Source organism: Carex rostrata, chromosome 2, assembly GCF_964058835.1.
Source record: "Carex rostrata chromosome 2, lpCarRost1.2, whole genome shotgun sequence".
Classification (NCBI taxonomy): domain Eukaryota; kingdom Viridiplantae; phylum Streptophyta; class Magnoliopsida; order Poales; family Cyperaceae; genus Carex; species Carex rostrata.
This window is the reverse complement of record NC_135919.1, coordinates 7819484-7838403: the sequence shown is the minus strand read 5'-3', so window position 1 is coordinate 7838403 and position 18920 is coordinate 7819484. Positions and strand designations below refer to the sequence as shown.

The 18920-nt window shown below is 33.9% G+C and overlaps 1 protein-coding gene and 1 long non-coding RNA gene across 3 annotated transcripts; both read right to left on the bottom strand.

The window, feature by feature from the left end:
- Positions 1 to 1934: 1934 nt before the first annotated feature.
- On the bottom strand, positions 1935 to 2997 carry LOC144550652 (uncharacterized). The gene is made up of 2 exons (XR_013510529.1): positions 2835 to 2997; positions 1935 to 2365 (listed from the first exon to the last, which is right to left on the bottom strand). It is a non-coding gene; the product is annotated as an uncharacterized LOC144550652 (long non-coding RNA).
- Positions 2998 to 5832: 2835 nt separating this feature from the next.
- LOC144572347 (putative histidine kinase 5) lies at positions 5833 to 17842 on the bottom strand. Of its 2 annotated transcripts, none has more exons than XM_078321895.1 (14): positions 17185 to 17842; positions 16717 to 16905; positions 16184 to 16627; positions 15084 to 15362; positions 14216 to 14385; positions 13282 to 13494; positions 12394 to 12580; positions 11956 to 12007; positions 11636 to 11865; positions 11455 to 11553; positions 10286 to 10941; positions 9325 to 9831; positions 8598 to 8887; positions 5833 to 5842 (listed from the first exon to the last, which is right to left on the bottom strand). In XM_078321895.1, the coding sequence occupies exons 1-13, from the start codon at positions 17488 to 17490 to the stop codon at positions 8647 to 8649; spliced, it is 3573 nt and encodes a 1190-aa protein (XP_078178021.1). In that variant the 5' UTR covers positions 17491 to 17842; the 3' UTR covers positions 5833 to 5842; positions 8598 to 8646. The 2 variants fall into 2 exon arrangements, 1 of the variants encoding a protein (XP_078178021.1); XR_013517716.1 differs by lacking the exon at positions 5833 to 5842 and adding an exon at positions 8188 to 8435 and having other exon boundaries at positions 8540 to 8887.
- Positions 17843 to 18920: the final 1078 nt, after the last annotated feature.

Sequence of the window (18920 nt, the reverse complement as noted above, 5' to 3'; positions counted from 1 at the left end):
ATATAAAACATAAGAACATAATCTTCTAGCAGAACTTCAGCCATAGATGACCCTTTCTGACAATGCGATCTGCCAACAGCCATGATGAAATTTCATCACAAAAAAACATAGGAAATATATCACTGATTTGCAAAAGTATTAAAATTATATGCACTACCTAGAACTTGAAAATTCATATCAACAACGGGTCAACGGTAATCAATGCCAGTAAATCAGTTTTTAGGATAATAAATGAGAATTCCTGCTTCACAAGGTTATATCAATTTTCAGTACCAATTCGGTATTGTTTGGTAGTGTCATACCCTTTTGTCCGTGTACCACTCCCCTTGTACCAGTCCTTTATACTAGAAAGAAAATCTTAATTTGCACCAGATATTGTTGATCTCCAGAATATGTTCTTAACAGTCGGTATGCTCCTTCCTATCTGTTGGTGTAGCAGTTTATTTTTACCAGTCCGTCCAGATCATGTTCTCTAGTCCAGGTCTAAGCCCGCTTTAACTCAAACCAGAGTGTACCAGTACCAGTTTGGTACAGTTCGGCAGTGTCAAATCTTCTTGTCAGCATACTTGACTTAAAGCATTACAGATATGTCAGATCATAGAATCGGAAGTTTTCAAAATCCAAATATTGGTGGATTAATGTGACTACTAATCGATATCAACAACAAATGGGTTTTCGCATGCAAAAGTTACCGACCAGTATATAGCCTGAATGAAATAGAAATAATCAGAATACGAGGGAGTAATTAGTATGTAGTGGAGAAATTGGTCTGAACAACCATGTGAAGAGAAGCTATTGCATTTGACCATCATTTTCATTGAAATTGAAGCAAGATTATAAAAGATCCCATCTTTAAAATTATTCAACACTGAACCTAGCTATACGACACAAATTTTGTCCAGCATTCCGTATATTCTAACCAATAATATACAAATTCACCAAATATAAGGGTGGAGAAATTACCGTGATTTTTGACTATATAAAGGGTCTTTATCAGATGGTTGGTCTTGACCCAAATTGAACTAAAACCTTGAACATAGAGATCCTCAAGCCTTGGTGCACTGAAAAAAAAGAGATATATTTTCCTGTGCCAGGAAGTCAAGCCGGCACCTCTCCAACCTCTCTAGTTCAAATTTTACCAACCCAGCCCCCTCACAACTCAGCAACACAAGGTTTACCAGATTAGGAGAAGCGGTGAAGAGGAAAGGCGGAGATGACGCCGGACTGGTGGCGGCGCGGCCGAAATAGAGTGGAGAAAGGAGAGAAGGCGACGGAGATCGACGCCATTGACGAACTTGGGCGGCCATCAGGTCTCGGAGAGAGCTTGAGAAGGAGGAGGAAAAGAGTTTCACCGAAAGAAAATAAAAAATTGATCGCTGGATTGTATTCCCGTCAAGCGGGCATCAAAAAATTCCACGTTTTTTTCGGCTATCGCGATAGCCACAAATCAGGTCATCGCCGTAGCCGGGAATCACCGATTCCCATGTCTATTTCCTCGTTGATTTTGCCAAACGCGGACATAGCTTTCCAAGAAATCGCAATGCCAAGGAATCACCGTTTAAAAGCACGAACCAAACGCCCCCTAAATATAAACTGTTAATCTCAAAACACACCTACAAACCATTTTTTTAATTCACAATATACACAAATTCAGAGTTTATAATCAAACCAACTTAGATTAGAAATCTAAGATTTGTAACCATACTTGGCATGTCTAACTTATGTTACATATTACACCATATCTAGCATGCCTAAGTAGAACACTCTTATATTTTAGTGTTACATTGTCATTTTAATTTTGTCCATGCTACTTAGTGGAGTACAATTTTTTTTTCTACCAGTAGACACAGGACCAGTAAAAATTGACAAATATTACACTTTGTATATTCTCTAACAGTATATCACAATCCAGACATTAGCAAAAGATTTCAAAATTTATCAACAAAACAATAAAAAATGCCCTCTTATTCAATTCTTGCAAGAGTTACTTCTCCCTTCGAAATATATGATAAACCCTCCACTTCCGTTTCAACTTAAACAAATGGCACATGAAGATTTTGGTTAACATAGAAATGCAATTTGTCCCAGCAATGGGCTTATTCTTTTTAGCCCTCATAAGATAGAAATCAGTAATTTGGTTCCTAAAACATCACATATTTTTCCAAAGAACCACACATTTGACACCTCATTCACTTTGTTCATATATTACTCAGAAGACCCACCTTTATATTATTTTGTGGAGAAGTACTGAATGATTAGAAAAAAAAATCAGGTAACTTCCTGCAAAACTCAAAGAAGTATTTGGCATGTTGACAGACTTCCATTTTCTTGATTTGCTTCCTCAAACTTTCACCATACCTGGTTCCTTTTTTGTTAAAACAAAAGGTAAAGTTCAATAAATAAAGTTAGACAAATAAACAGTACAGGGAAAAGGCATGACAGTAAATGTTCTTCTCAAATCACATATCGTGTTTGCCAACAATTCCAGCCTTCTTGGTGCGCATCGTCTGGAGGAAAAAAATTGTATGTTAGAAATTGCGATAATATTGAAAAAAAAGGCATATGTAAAAACAGATAAATTGTTGTACATAAAAAACAATTGACATCTGTCAGTACAGAAGTACATGCTAGAATTGATCTCACTCAACACACCGCATACCGGTAGGTACTAAATTTCATCTCGATACCATAAATGTGCAAAGAAATCTGACTAAACAACTATTTCTGGATAGTCATCTGATTGACAAATGAGCATCAATTGAACCCAATTTGAATATCCTGGACCAAAGTACCAATTATGCCCCAAATTCAAATGTTAAAGAAAAGAGCAGCACCTCTTTGACAGAGCACATCAGTGCGCAGGCCGAGCAGTGAGGGAAACCAAGTGGATCTAACATGAAGGCACTCAAATAGGATGTGATCAAATTGTCTCCACGTGAACATCGCAAAGACGACGCACATCGGATATTGACTGAATCCGATGGTGCAGAAATTGACTAATTGGCACAGCTTGGTGCAAAAAATTTCCAAATAAAAATTTTAACTCTAGGAGCGACATTCTTCTGTTGCCAAAGTGTGTGTGTGCTTAAGTGCCTCATTAAAGTCTTGCTCATGCAGGAAAATGGTACCTTTTGCTTCAGCAATGCTAACTAATATGCTATCATCCTGAATTTATCAGAATTTAATTACATTAAAGCTTAATTAGAACATTAGTAAATTGTCACATTGAACTTGATGGCACTGAATTTTGCAAAAAGATTAAATAAACCTTAGAAGCAGGAATCCGAGGCATAATATTACGAGATTGTCAGATCAACAAATCTATGGACAGATTGCTCCAGCTTCGTCATGGATTGACTGGTTCACATTCCTCCATTCTCGACATCAAACGGAGAGATGGAGACTTCTCCATTCGAATGTGTCATGAAAGGAGGGTGGTTACGCGTTAGCCATTAGAAGTGTACTCGGACCGTTGCGGAGATAATCCAGGGATACAGGGCTGGGGAATATTATCTTTTCTCTTTTTTTTTTATGGTTGTATATATGTGAAACTTATTTCATTCATGGAAAAACATGCTAAAATTATACAATCCAAAAATACCAGTATCAATTCCCACGCAATGCTCTCTATACAGGCACATTGTCGCCCTAAAACTGATATCTTTGACTGATTACAAAGAAATGAGCTCCAACCTCTAGAAATCAATTTACACACTTATTCGTCAAAAGACAACCTGAAAATAGCTGCTTTTTACAAAGATAAACCCCTTTCCATAACACTATCGTATGGGTTGGTACTGAGTTGGTACCACTTGCAGCTGCCTCCACTTCCTCTCTGGGATTCCTATATTATATGGGATAATCTCCATCTAGGAATGTTCAATGGATCCGGTTTGTTTGATTATGAATCAAACCAATAAATTTTGGATTAAATGGTTCGGTTGAATTTTGAATTACTTTGGTTTTTTATCAGTTTTGGTCTAATCTCTCTTATTTTGGTTTAGCCAAACATATTAAAATTTACCTGATATTTACTTAAAGAGGAGGATTCCAATGCCTCATTTTTTTATACCTCATCATACCTCATATTTTATATCTTCATTTTCTTCATATTTAAAATTTAAATTATCGATCCAAACCGTTCAACATGATATCCATACTAAAATATGGTTGGAGATGAAATTTTATAATTTTTGAAAATTTTTACTATTTTTTATGATGGGTAAAAAATCATTGTTTTTTTAACAGTGCAAAAACAATGATTTTATACCTATCTTAAAAAATTCCAAAAATTATAAAATGTCATTCCTAACCATATTTTAGTATAAATATCACGTTGAACGATTTAGATCAACAGTTTAGACTATAAAAACGAAGATATAAAATATGAGGTATGAAAGACATTGTAAACACCCTAAATTGTGTAATCTTGACAATAAAAAAAAAAATGTGTGCTTGCACCAAGCGCAAGTTGGAAAATTCAAGACAAATGAAGAATGTTATCTCCATGCACTTGCAAAATGAGGTACGCTTTGCAATCAATTTTTTTTGGTAAGTATCATTTTTACTGCCTAGTTTCGAACTAAAGATGTGCACTATGGGTTGAACAAAATTCAGTATGAGTATATTATGAAAGATACTTCAAAAAAAATTATATCCACGTTAATGATGATTATTACTAACGGTTTCCTATCCACAATTTTAAGATAAATTATAGTACTATGTATCACCTCGCAAAATTAAGATAAAATCAAAAAAATATATATATAGGGTGAGGAAAAAACATATTATCTCGCAAAATTAAGATAACATCTAAAATATATGTATATAGAGTGAGAAAAAAAAATATTATCTTGCAAAATTAAGATAAAATCTCAAAATTATGACATGAATTAGTTATTATTGTGAATTGCATTGTTCAAGCCTGAACAACCGTTCAGTACACCAAAATACCAGTTCTAAGCATGTACCACATTTCTTATTGTGACAGGAACAAGTATTCAACCCTCGCTTAGACAAACTATAAATATCTAAACATGTAGTATGCTATATATTTTTTTAATCTGAAGTATAACTGCGAATAAGAATCTTATAAAAGATATTTATTTCTTATATCCTCTTTTTAAGGTTAAGCTAAGGATAAGGATCAGTCAATCAATTTGGTTTTAATAGTCTTAACGAGCTGCATTTAGTAAAACGTTTTGGATAAAACTACTATGCATATTAATAGTCATGCATCCAAAAATTTTAAGCAATCATTTGCTAAAAATAAAAGATCATATCATCAACATGTTTATTTTTCACCCTCATCTTTTTATGAATCAAATGATAATTAATTATTGCTTCATGCATAAAGCTAGCATCGGTTTGCATCATCATGCCACGCTTCTCTTTTAGCATATATAGCAAAAATTAGTAAGTCACAAATGCATTTTTCAAGAAGAATATATATAATATGATCTTATCAATATTACTAACCATGTTTTATAAAATATGTGCAAACCCTTAATATTCATGCTTAGCTTTGCAAGACATTACTATTTATATCAAGCGTATATTTTTCTTCTCCACATAGAAACCTTTTTAATATATAAAGAATAACCTTTTATGTCATTTTATTCTATAATACATATACCTTCTGATGCTACGAAAATCCAGAAAAAAAAAATACATCTCATATGCCTCATAAGTTGTGAGCATGATTACACTACAAAGCTTAAGAAAAAATTCAGAAAAGGTCACCAAATGAAGTTAGTAGCAAGATGACAAGTTATGATTATAAAATGTATAGTCAAATCACTTGTGCAAGTGGCATAACCAGCCAAGGAGAAACTTGAAACCCCTTTTCAGCTAGATTCTAGCTTCAATTTCAGCTTGATATTTGACTATTTCACATGATGTTGCCTTTAAATATTAAATAAATTAATTTTTCTTAAAAAGGTGATATATATACTGATTCTTATGGGTGAAAAATCATGCCATCTCAAAAGAAAAATTATTTCAAAAGAGTTAGCAGGCCAATTCTGGTAAAACATAAATGATCACCTACAGTATAAAAAAATAATAATATGGTATTATCTATTTGCCTAGCTAGAAGTTGATAAGTATTAGGGATTATTTGATGCTTAGTTATCCAAGAAATTATCAATGAATATAACTAGTAGGATACAATATATAGAAGTCATATGGTGCAATAATCGTCTGCCAATGAGCGAGTAGTAGATGTCCGTTTAATTTCAGCACATCAACTCAGAGAGTTTGTGCATTATTATGAGAATATACTATTGAACTTTGTGATGAGGCCTTGTTCTTACTTGCTACTTCAAGCTAAGAGAGCAACTCTAAACATTACAAAAAAAAATATACATTTTATGTCTAAGAGTATGGTGAGTACCAGTAGCCACCAACTATCTTACTTGAAGCAAAATTACCTATTTTAAAATTCATCACTTAGGTCCTAAAATTTAAACCCTAAATTACTTACCTAAACTTGCAAATATTAACAATATTTTTCTGATTTTTATTTCATATGCAAAAAATCCCAGCAGCCAGAAAAACCAGCAAAGGAAAAATTCAGCAGCAGCAAAATTCCAGCACCAAATTGAGCAGTGGAAAAATGATATTAAGGACAATATAATTAGCAAATTTATGTATATTAAAAATATATAGTATGGTCATATCTTTGTAGCAACTTTTCAGCTTTTTATCTTCTTGAAAATCACTTAAAATAAGTACAAATCTCTGAAATGAACAGCAGGATTCCAGCTGCTGTACTTTCCACTTGTTCTTGGTAAAAAAAAACATGATTAAAGTGTGCAAAATGGCCATTAAAATTAAGAAAAAACAGCTAAGTACCTGTATACATTGTTTGGATTTTGCTCCTGCATTATAATCATTATATTTCAGTGTTTTCACAGCCTTTTTCTAATTCTAGTCAAATCTGTTCAAAACAGGAACAGCTGTGGGGCATGGCTTCTTGCAGCAGATTAAGCATGATTTTAAGTTTCAAATGGCTTCCAACTCCACCTATAAATAGCCCTTTACATCTTCACTTCATCTTCATGGTTGGTTAGAGCATCCAAAGCACCAAAAGAGAGCAAAACGTCCATAATTCAGCCCACAGAAAAAAAAAAACAGCAAGGAAGAAAAACAGTTTTTTCACAAATGTCCTCATAAAATCCTAACATAATGACCCTCAAAAATCATGAGTGACATCCTTGTTATGTTATTCCATTAACCAAGTTCTCAAAATACTAAAACCATCCATCCAAGCCATCGAAGAAATTATCATGGCGTGCTAATAACGAGAATGAAGACCATTATGGCTTGAAATTTTTTTTTTTTTTTGATTAATTTTCATTCTCTCTTAGTTGCTTTATTTCTGTTTTTTTCTTCTTTCTTCCTTCTTTTTATTGTTGTTTGTCAAGCTTGCTTATCTCATTTTGTAATATACATTATCGTTGAAATAAAATTTTGAAAGCTAGAATTAGTAGAGACCAATTGATCGGGTGAGTGTGGTGCCTAACACCTTCTACATTCATAACCAAGACACGAACCTAGCTTATCCATGGGCATAAAATAAATTAGATTGTATATTTTCCGTCGCATTACGGGTGGCGACTCCGAATAAAATTTAAATCACATTCAAAAAGTTGAGTCGAGCGTTGGTTTCGTAGCACGGTAGCTACAGACATGAAACATTGGAACCCTCCTCTTACTTAATTTACATCGATTCTTTTATATTTGTTTGATTTAATCTCTTAGTTCAGTTCAACTGACATATATATTGATATTTATTTATGTTATTATTAAATGTGTTTGTGTATGTATTAAGTTTTGAACTTTTTAAATTTAATCTCTTATTTCAGTTCAATCAAACAAACCGAAATCCACTTCAGTTTTTTATAGTTTGGTTGTTATTTGGTTGACAAGTTTAATTCACTTGCTTTGGTTAGATTTTTGAAACCGAATAAAATTTTAGTTTGAGTATTTTAATTCGGTTTTAACTGAACCGATTATTAGAACACCTTTATCCTATCCCAATCCAGCCATTCAAAACTTAATTATGATTATAATCATTGCACCGAGAGATCATGTTTTAGTAAGGGGACTATATATAACAAGTCATTATTTATAATTCAAAACTTCCATGGTAGAAAAAGGATCTGCACAAGAACAAACTACAAGTGGGAACAAGGTAAATGATAATTGATTTGCTGAGGAACTGTTGTCATGTACAACTAAAGCAACCAAACATAGCAGCACTAATCTAGGAATCTATGTACAAATCATACACATTTAACCTACTACTGCGCCAATCATAAGCTAACCATCCACAGTATACATATATAACAGAACAAAACTTCATAGACTTTTTTCTTACATAAACAACATGAGCTAGAAAAAAGTTCAAGATTTTTGCTCCTCCATCCAATCTGCAATTACAAAATTAATTAGTTTATGTCCTTTATAAGGTTTTTTCAAACCCAATGGGGCCATTATCTGTATGCATAGATATAATTATTACTGACATATATACCTCAAATAATGCAAAATGCTTTGGCATGTGATGCCACCACCGGGTTTCTCAACTGTACACCGCCTAAATCACCTTACGACAAACACTGTATTCAAGCAACCGAGTATCTACACTGCATCGGGAATCGGATCAGACTCCAAGAAATGTGCAACGGCCGAGTAGAGTTGCTGTTCTTCAAATGGTTTTGAGACATAACCGTCCATTCCGCTTCGTAGACATTCTTCATACGTCGCTTGGATGACATCAGCAGTCATGGCTAGTATTGGGATGTGCCAGTAACCCATGTGCTGATCTGTCAACTCGTTTAATTCTTTCTCGGCACTACGTACTAGCCTGGTAGCCTCAAATCTGTCAAAAAACCAAAATTGGAAAGATACAATTATGAGAAATTAATTAATTTTAAGAGTAAACATTATGGTCGTGGATTTTCAAATCAGCTAGTCAGGTCAAGTCTGGTATTTGTTACTATTGCACCTCAAATGCATAGTGATATAAAACAGTTTATTTTCTATATTAGTGCGTGGATAAAATTTACAAAAGAATTGGGGCTGCTAAGATAATTTTAAGTCTAAAGATACTCTTGAGTCATGACAGGTTTAATTAACCTAGGAATTATGCATCCAGAACCGCAGACTTGGTGCACTGGCACAAGCTCCCGTCTCTCTACAGAGAGACGCGGCTTCAATTCTCGAAAATAGCATCTAAAAGACGTTAGGGTATACTGGGGCCTTTAATTGAAAAACTAAAAAAGTGCATCCAATGTTAACAAGGGAGCAACGATTTACCCATCCATTTCAGGCATCTGAACATCCATAAAACAAGCATCTATCTCATGCGGTGGATGAAGAATCTGAATTGCATCCTTGCCACTTTCGACACATGTGACAACAGCTCCGTATTTTTTCAAAGCGCCACAAGCAACTTTTCTGTTAATTGCATTATCATCCACAACGAGAATTTTCTTCCCCTTCAAGAGCTCCTTGAGTGCTAGAGAATCTCCTCGTGCCTTCTGCTGCCGTGTGCTCACCACGCCGAGCACCTTCCGGAGACAAGCACTCATCATGCTCAGGCGCAGTGGCTTCATTATGCACTCAACGTACCCTGCGGATTTTAGGTCATTGGATTCGATGGGACTGAGGGAGGTAGCGAGGAGGAACAGTTTAGGGATCTTTTGCCAGTGTTCAAGCGTGCCATTCCATTGCTGGTCAACAAGGGGGCGAGGAAAGGTGAGGCCGGATCCATCGCTCCATGCTTCTTTATCTACTAGTACCATGTCTAGGCTGCCCCTTTCACTGACAATGTTTTAGAAACAGTATTTGAGATGCAAATGATTTATCCCATCTATAACTTTTTATCCTACTATTTTACAAGATAGAAATTATTAATTATATAAAATGATATAAAATACTGTATAAATCAGTTTTGATTAAAAAATTATATAAAATATTAAATAAATCAATTTATCATAAATTACTAAATACAAAAAATATATAAAATGTATTATAAATCAATCTTATAATAATAAAATAAATTTATCATTTTTTATATAATTAATTAGTTTGGGATGCAAATGATTTCAAGATCTTCATTATTAGGCAAAGAAAAATCAAAGCACGTACATAAGCAGAGGTTAACACAAAACTCTCTTCAGAACACGAGTAATTTTTCTAGCTTGTAAATTGAAAATTGGTTAAGTTATTATTAATAGGATATACAATGTAAAAGTTTGGAATAATGAACTGTTACCTTAAACTACAAGCTTCCAGCAATGCTGAAAGAGCAGATTTGGGATCAGTGGCGACATTGACATGAACACCTAACCTCTGCAAATGGTATTTGGTGATTTTAGCACGGATGCCTCTCCCATCCACAACAAGTGCTCTCATCCCTTGAAACTCTGATGGATTAGGCTCCGCGTAGTACCTCTTTACGTCTCCAGAAATCTTACCGCCTCCCTCAAAAACAGCTGTGAAGGAGAACGTGCTACCAATCCCTGATTTGCTCACAAACCCTATCTTCCCACCCATGAGTTCAACCAAACGCTTGCTTATGCTCAAACCAATCCCGGTCCCACCATAGGTACGCGAGGTAGAACTATCCGCTTGCATAAAGGGTGTAAAAATTCTGCTCTGAGCTTCCTCAGGAATCCCTACACCCGTATCTTCGACAGTTACAAATAAGTTCACTTTGTTACCATAATCTTTTGGAGAATCATGAATTTTAAATTTGTCTATAATTCTTTGTCTATCAACAACTTGGGATCCACTAAGTGTATCATATGATGAGATCTCCTTTTTGTTATTAACCTCGTGATGTTCTTCGGACATGGTCGAGGCTTCACATGAGTTCTTGATTTCCTCCAAAAGATGAACCGACACAAAAATATGACCTTCTTCTGCGAACTACATTAGCAAAGATACATAAAATTCATTAACTAACTTAGAACTGCGTAATAAAATTTACGAAAGGAAACACTACATAGCAGAACAATTATAAAAGAGCAGGGTTCAAATGCCTCGCGTCTTTCATGCTTCAATCGAGCTTCACATCCTTAGCTCTGTTTGCAAAGTCCAAACAATCAAAATCCAAACCGCTCAACATGATCTCCATATTAAAATGTGCTTAGAGACCAAATTTTACATTTTTTGGAAAAAAAAATACTGTTTTTTTAGATAGGTACAAAATCACTATTTTTCATAAGATTCTGGTCCATCCAAAAACAGTGATTTTGTACCTATCTAAAAATATAGTAAAAATTTCAAAAAAATAAAAATTTAGACTTCAAGCAGATTTTAATATGGAGATCATGTTGAGCTGATCGGATCGACTATTTGGATTTTGAAAACGGAGATAAGGATGTGAGGCATGCTTGAGACATTTGAACTCTATTACAAAATAGTAAACATAAATCAAACCTTCATTGAGTTCCCAACAAGGTTTGTGATTATTTGTCGGAACCGACCTGGGTCGCCAACAAGCACATCTGGGACTTGACTAGAGACGTGCACAGCAAGCTATTCACGCCAAATAACAACAGTTAGGAAAAAAAAATAGGTTAAGAGAGAAAAAATTAAGAAATTATAAGGCTTTATTTACCTCTATGCCTTTGACTTGTGACTTGTCAGAAAACAGTGATAGTACATTGTCTAAAAGATCGCGAACGTCAAATGAAACAGATTCAAGCTCAAGCCTTCCCGACTCAATCCTGGCCTGATCAAGGACCTCATTAATTAATTGAATTAACGCCTTGCCACTTTCTTGAGCAGTCATTACAAAATCTAGCTGTGTTGCATCAAGTTCTGTATCCATTAGCATTTGTAGCATTCCTGAAACCAGGAAAGGGGCGCATCAATTTGAAGTTGGAAATGAGGGAATAGTTGCAATCTAGAGAAAATTAACATTGTAAAGAGACGAACCTAAGACACCATTCATTGGAGTTCTGATTTCATGCGAAACTGTTGCCAAAAACTGAACAAAATATTAAGTCATGTCAGCTTGAAAGTAGATAAAAAAAATTGAGATAGGTCCAAAATATCACCCATTTAGCATGAAAATGTAGGTAAAAATAATGAAAGCAGCAATTGAGTAGGAAAAGGGAATTAAACAAATGATCATTAAAATATTACTCATCTCACAATTTGGTCCCAAAAACTTTAGAATTCCTGCTTTGGCTCCTACACATCCCAAGTGTACAATTTTGGATGATAACACCCTTTTGCAGTAAAAGAAAATTGACGAAGGTCAAAACATTAATGAAATGATACCAGTTAATAGTGTTCAGTCAACAATCCAAGTGTACAGTTTTAGATGATATCACCCTTTTGCAGTGAAAGAAAAGTAAAGGAGATTAGAACCTGAGATTTTGCCACATCAGCAGCTTCAGCTCGCCCTTTGAGCTCTCTCATTTCTCGATAATCATCCTCGACCTTCTCAATGCGGTTCAAAGCTTGATAAAAAATATACCCAACGAGCAAAACAATGACAGCCACACCTATCGAGGTTGTTATTGCCGACCAAGGTACCAGGGCTCTGTCTTTGAGTCTAAAATTGGGTAAACAGTGCAATATTCATATGTTAATTCTCATCTTATCTTTTCCAGTATATATACTATATAGTATAAATAATATAAGAATTCAAATGCCTTCATTTAAAACTTAAATGTCAAAAGAAAACCATTAGATATGATCTATATCATTAGCTCTATGCACACGTAAAAGCTCGGGACATTTTGCTTTTGTTTTGATTAGTATCAAGAGGTTGCAAAAGTACACCAATGTGGATAAATTCTGGACATTGATTTTTCAACTTATTGATTTATATAAAATCAAAATCGAAAAGTGGTATTTTTTTTATGTACATGTAGAGAAAATAATATAGATCACATCTATAAGTTTATTTTGACATATAATTTTTTTTTGTTATTAGAAAAATAAAACGTGGAGGCACGATGGAGGCACAAAAAATGGAGGCATTTTAACCCTCATATATAATAGTAAAACAGAATAAATGTTAATTTTTTTAGTGGATTTTCTTCTCTTTAATCCAAATCATGGATCAAATCGATGCAACATTGTTCCAGCATTGTGGGTGCTCCATTGGCAAGAATCAAGCAAAAAAGTTAGTCGGGGCTTTAAAATAACATTGGCCAGGTGCCATTTAAGTACCAGCAGCTATTATGTACAGGTACTGGTTTGCACGACAATTTCTGGTAAGACAGGGACTTCAAAAAAACAATCAAGTACCTGCAATGCATCTCATGCTTGCGTGTAGGATCTCCAAAATCAACGCTACTTTTTTTTACGTAACCTGAGTCAGTTACATCAGGGCCATACATTTTAATGGGAGATGAAGAATTAGTGGTGTCATAAACATTGACATTTATTTTTTGCTTGCTATCAAGCTGCTCCAAGAGCTTCTCCACCAAAGAAGGCACGTCAAATGAAGCACCAAGATACCTAAGCATGACAAAAGCGAGCCTAATTAATTGAAATAAATATATATAAATTACAACAGATGGTACAGGGGTTCCAACCAACCATCCGGGAAAATAGTACTATATCAGTGGCATAAGTCAATGGGGAATTTCATGTATGCCACTCAAAAATCTTGAAATTGCGTATTCCCCCCTCAAAAATTCATAATTTTATATTTCAAAAACTCACAAATTTACCGAATTTATTGAACTTTCTATTAAAATTATTTTATATTTATAAAGTACCCATTTTACGCTTTAGTAAAAAAATTAAATTATATAGTCTGTGTAAAAAAAGGGTCCAGTCTTCTAACTAATCAGTTTTTCAGGACAAATGGTTTATTTCTCTACTTGTAACACATATGCGGTGGCATTTATGCATATACTAGTGTGTGCGTCACAAGTAAAGATAGTTAAAAGACAATATTTTTCTTAAACAGACTAGATATTTTATTTCTTTAATAAAGGGTAAAATGGGTACTTTATAATTTTAAAATAAGTTAAATTGGAAAGTCAGTAAATAAGGTAAATTTTTTTTTTGTTTTTTATATATAGAAGTAAGGCTAAATATGATATTATGAATTTTAGAGGGGGAAATACATAATTTTGAAGTTCTTGAGGGGTATACATGAAATTCCCCCAGGTCAATTAGCCATACTGTAGCTAATTTAGGTAATTTTCAAGTCCAGGTTACAATTACATACCCAATTGTAGCATCCGTGCGCTCTTGTGCGGTCGCATTAAGAGGAAGCTCAGACTTGTAAACAGCAAATGTGAGAACCACACCAAGGTGATTGTATTTCAGTAGATTGAAAGGAGCAGTCAAAGCACCTTTTCCTGTTGTCCGAGATCGTATTATGTTGTCGTGATCATCCTGCATTTACATTCAGCAGTTTACAATCTTATTTTTTACCTGTTTGCAGTGCCAATAGAAAATTCATTGAATGGAATTGCAATCAGAGTGGGAGTAAATGCAAATAAACCACATTAGTGCACTGAGTGCTGCCAGAATTTAATTACAGTACTACAGTAGCCAGGCAGTTACTCAACAACAACATGATCTCCATATTAAAATCTAGGATACTAAGCATAGCACAGATTGGCCTGTACTACGGATCAATATATCCGTTTTCAAAGTCCAAACAGTCGATCTAAACCGTTCAACATGATCTCCATATTAAAATCTACTTGTATATCAAATTTTACATTTTCCACAATTTTTTTCTATTTTTTTAGATAGGTAGAAAATCACTTGATCGGAAAATTCTAGACCATTCAGAAGTAGTGATTTTCTTCCTCTCTAAAAAAATAGTAAAAAAATTCTACAAATTTGTAAAATTTAGATTGCAAGTGCATTCTCATATGGAGATCATCTTGAACTCTTCGGATCGACCATTTGAGCTTTGAAAACGAAGATATTGATCCATATTACGGACCAATTCGCACTATGCATATTATCATAGCCTCACTCTTGTGGGTATGTTGATTGGGTTTTACCACGCTGATCAATTCCCTTTTTGCATAATTTTTACTTATGAATCATGGAAGTCCATTACTAAGCAAAACACTTACCTTACCAGACATCATATCTACAGAAACAATATGAGAGACAGTATCCTGTGAGAAAATAACAGGCGCATATTCTGCTTGAACGGGTGACGGATCAAGTTTATCTGGATCAAAATCATCTTGCACAGTCGACTGATCCTCTCTCTCCATTTTTTTTATCTTCCAGCCGTGCTCCCGTTCAAACTGTTCCCTTTCCGAATGCAAAATTTTCAGTGCATACGCAACACCACTTGTTAAAGGCCTCTCAAAAGCTGTCCTTGCTGTATATTCTTCAAATGTTTTCTGACATGTCATATAAAGACAGAAGAAAGTTAACTAAAAGAACATTAACTTTTCTCAAGTTTATAAAATAATAACAACATAATTGTTATTATAACTATTAATAATGGAGGACAAAGATTATGTTATAACAGTACCATAGTATGACAAAGTGAAGAAAATTTATTTCCACCACCTTTATTTGTCAATTTTGCTTGAGATATGCCCAAACTCTCCCCCTTCCTTTTTTGCAGTTTTCCTCAGTGATAAAGAATTCCCAATGGTTTTTCTTTTTGTACGAGATAGCAATATTCTTCTCAACTTTGAGGGGTATAAGCAATATAATGATGCTTTATAGAGATACCAGTAAGAGTGAGGCTATAGTAATATGTGTTTTATAGAGTGACTCATGCAATGGACTCATAGCTCTGTTTTCAAAATTTAAATATTTGATCCGATCCGATCCACTCAACATGATCTCCATATGAAAATTTACTTGCAGACCAAAATTTACAATTATAATTCTTTTACTATTTTTTATGATAGGTAGAAAATCACTTGACTTCAAAAAAATTGGACCATTCAAAAGTAGTGATTTTCTACATATCTAAAAAGTGTAAAAGAATTCTAAAAAATGCAAAATTTGGTCTCCAGATACATTTCTATATGGAGATCACGTTTAACAGTTCAGATCAACTGTTTAAACTTCTCAAATAGAGATATGAATCAATAGTACGAGTCAATCTGTAATATTCATATTACCATAGCCTCACTCTACCAGTAATATTTGTTTCTTCTAATAATGATAGAATCCAAGAAAATGTAAAAACATAAATTAAAGCAACCTGATCGATTGCAGATGGATTCTTCCCGTGGTGAAACGTGGAGACTAAAATGGCGAGCGCCTGAACATGGTTCATGCTCACATTGAACTGATCCTGAAGCATGCGTGCTCTCTCGTCACACTTGTTTTCCAAAGTATCCATTCGTCTCATTATTATCTCCTCATTCATGCAAAAGAATATCCACACTGATACCGACAACCCGAAAAGTACACCCAATAACAAGAGCTTCTTCCTTTTCCCGCCACTTTTAGAATTTGACGAATGAAGTTGTTGTTTCTTGTTCTTATTTTCATTTGATAAATTGAGCATTCTCACATGATACAAAATTCCAACATAGAGAACCGTCGCAACTAAAACTGACTGGAGTACCTTTAACCCAAAATGCACACCTGATATTGATTCAGTGCTCTTCATAAATTCTGAATTTGAGACAATTTGACCCTCCTATACAAACATGGAACGTAATTTAACCAATGAAAATGTAATATTTTTGAAAAAAAAAAATAACAACATAAGACTTTCTGATCACTTACAATACTTGGCATGTTATATGGTATGATTTCCTCCTTAATGCCGTCTTTTTTTAGTGTACTATTAGTGCATGAACTGTTCACATCCGACATAGCACCTTCGCCTCTATTGCTCCTTCCAGAACATAATTCTTCGAAAAGACATGAAAGGCTTCTCATCTTGGGTCCCTCCATCCTCTCAGATATTTTTCTCTGTTTACAAAGAACAGAAATCTCGAGTAATTTTCAATCTTATATTTTTTTTTTGCTAATATTTCTTAAAACCCTGTAAGCAATTTTTTTAAAAGGCCATTATACTACAACACTGACGACTGTATCATATACCAGCAAAAGGCATATAAATGTACCCAATTACTTCATACAACTTAAATTGTCACTCTAGCAACAGTATGCAAGGCGACCCAACTTGGAAATGATCTCTACAAAAAACAATAAATACAATAAAATAGAAAAATTGTTTTAGTTTCTTACCTCAGAGGATGATAGAAGAACTGTGAGTGCTTGAAGTTGGGTTTTAGTCAGATTTAAGTCTTGTACCATGACCTGTGCTCTCCTTTCCAATCTCTCTCTTCCCAAAACACCACAACAACCCTCTAATCCCAAAAGAAACCCAATAATACCAAACAAAACACACAAAATAACAACCCTAGATTTCCACCTTTTACAGCCTTCGCATTCACCCTTAATGGAAGAGCAGCCGTCTCTGTTCTGAGTCATTCTTAGCACAACCCAGCTAGGTGCCTCCGCAAAGCTTTGTTGGATAACCCGAGACCTCATAAAAGGCCACCTTGAGTTGAAATTTGAAGATAAACCCAGTAACAAAGTACTCAATTACGCAACTTTTTGGAGAAAGTACTCGAGAGAAAACAGAGGAATCGCAGGGTTTTTTATTATGAGGGAGAGAAATCAGAAATGGCGTGGCTTTACTGCATCCCCTTTTCCCCACTTCCTGCTCTCTCCTCTCTCTCTCTTTCTCTCTTAATTTATCTCTGAACTCCACCTAAAACAAGTAGACAGTATTTCATTTGTAAAACAAAACTCAGAAAGAAGAGACTCACACAGAAAGCAAAGTTTGTTTTTTTTCTGAATGTAGAGTGGAATCACTGCGCGCTTAAAAAAGAGAAGGCAATACAAAACAAAAACCAAATACAAGGCTGTTGGGTTCTGGTGTTCAACTGTTCATTTGTCCTTGCAGGAACAAAAATTATAAAATAAAGAAGCAGAGAAACTATAAAAGGAGGAGAAATTTCACGTATACCCTGAAAAACATTGAAATTATATGTATATCCTTTAAATTCATAATATCATATTTATCTTTTTAAATTAAAAAAAAATCTACCCAATTAATTCTTTATTCTATTAAAACTCATTTTAAATTTAAAACCACAATTTTATCTTTATTAAAAAATAAAAAAATAAAAAATATATATAGCATGTTTAAGAAAAATATTTGGTCTTCTAATAGTCGTTTTGTGAGAACAATTAATTCATTTTCTTACACACGTAAATGTATGTCTAGATATGACAGAGGTAGATTTTCAAATTATGGGTGTTAAGAGGTATTTTTCACACAAAAAAAAGATGGTCGATTTAAAGTATAAATAGCATTTTTTTTTATTATCTAAATTATAGCAAAATTATTGAATTTTAAAAATAAACGGAGTTTAATTGACTCACGTTGAGTTTGTAAAATAACCCATTTGCTTAAACTATTTGTCAAGCGCACACAAGCTCTAATTGTCTGATGTTATCAATTTTATAGAGGATAGTGGTCAACAAATTTGAAGCAAGGAACTGGATTTGAGAATTTGAATTGTTCTCTTAACTTGGAAAGAGTAAAGCTACTATACAATTTAATTTGATATACTTACGTTATAGACTCTATATTTGATATATTACGACATTCATCGATAGAGACTTATGATTTTATGATATAAATATTCGGAGAGAAGGATGCATTACTTAACAAATGATTACTTGGACACTTTTAACAATGAGATTTTAAATTAATAAATAAGATTGCAAATAAAAAAAATATAAATTCATAGATATATCATTGGAAATGTAAAAAGTCGGACAATCAAATTTCGAACTGCCAGCTTTCTTTAAGTCGCATAATACACAATAACTTGTCTATCAAATTTCATCATTTTTATATATCAAATAAGCATACAAATAATTCATGTCTATAACTCGAATTTCAAAAT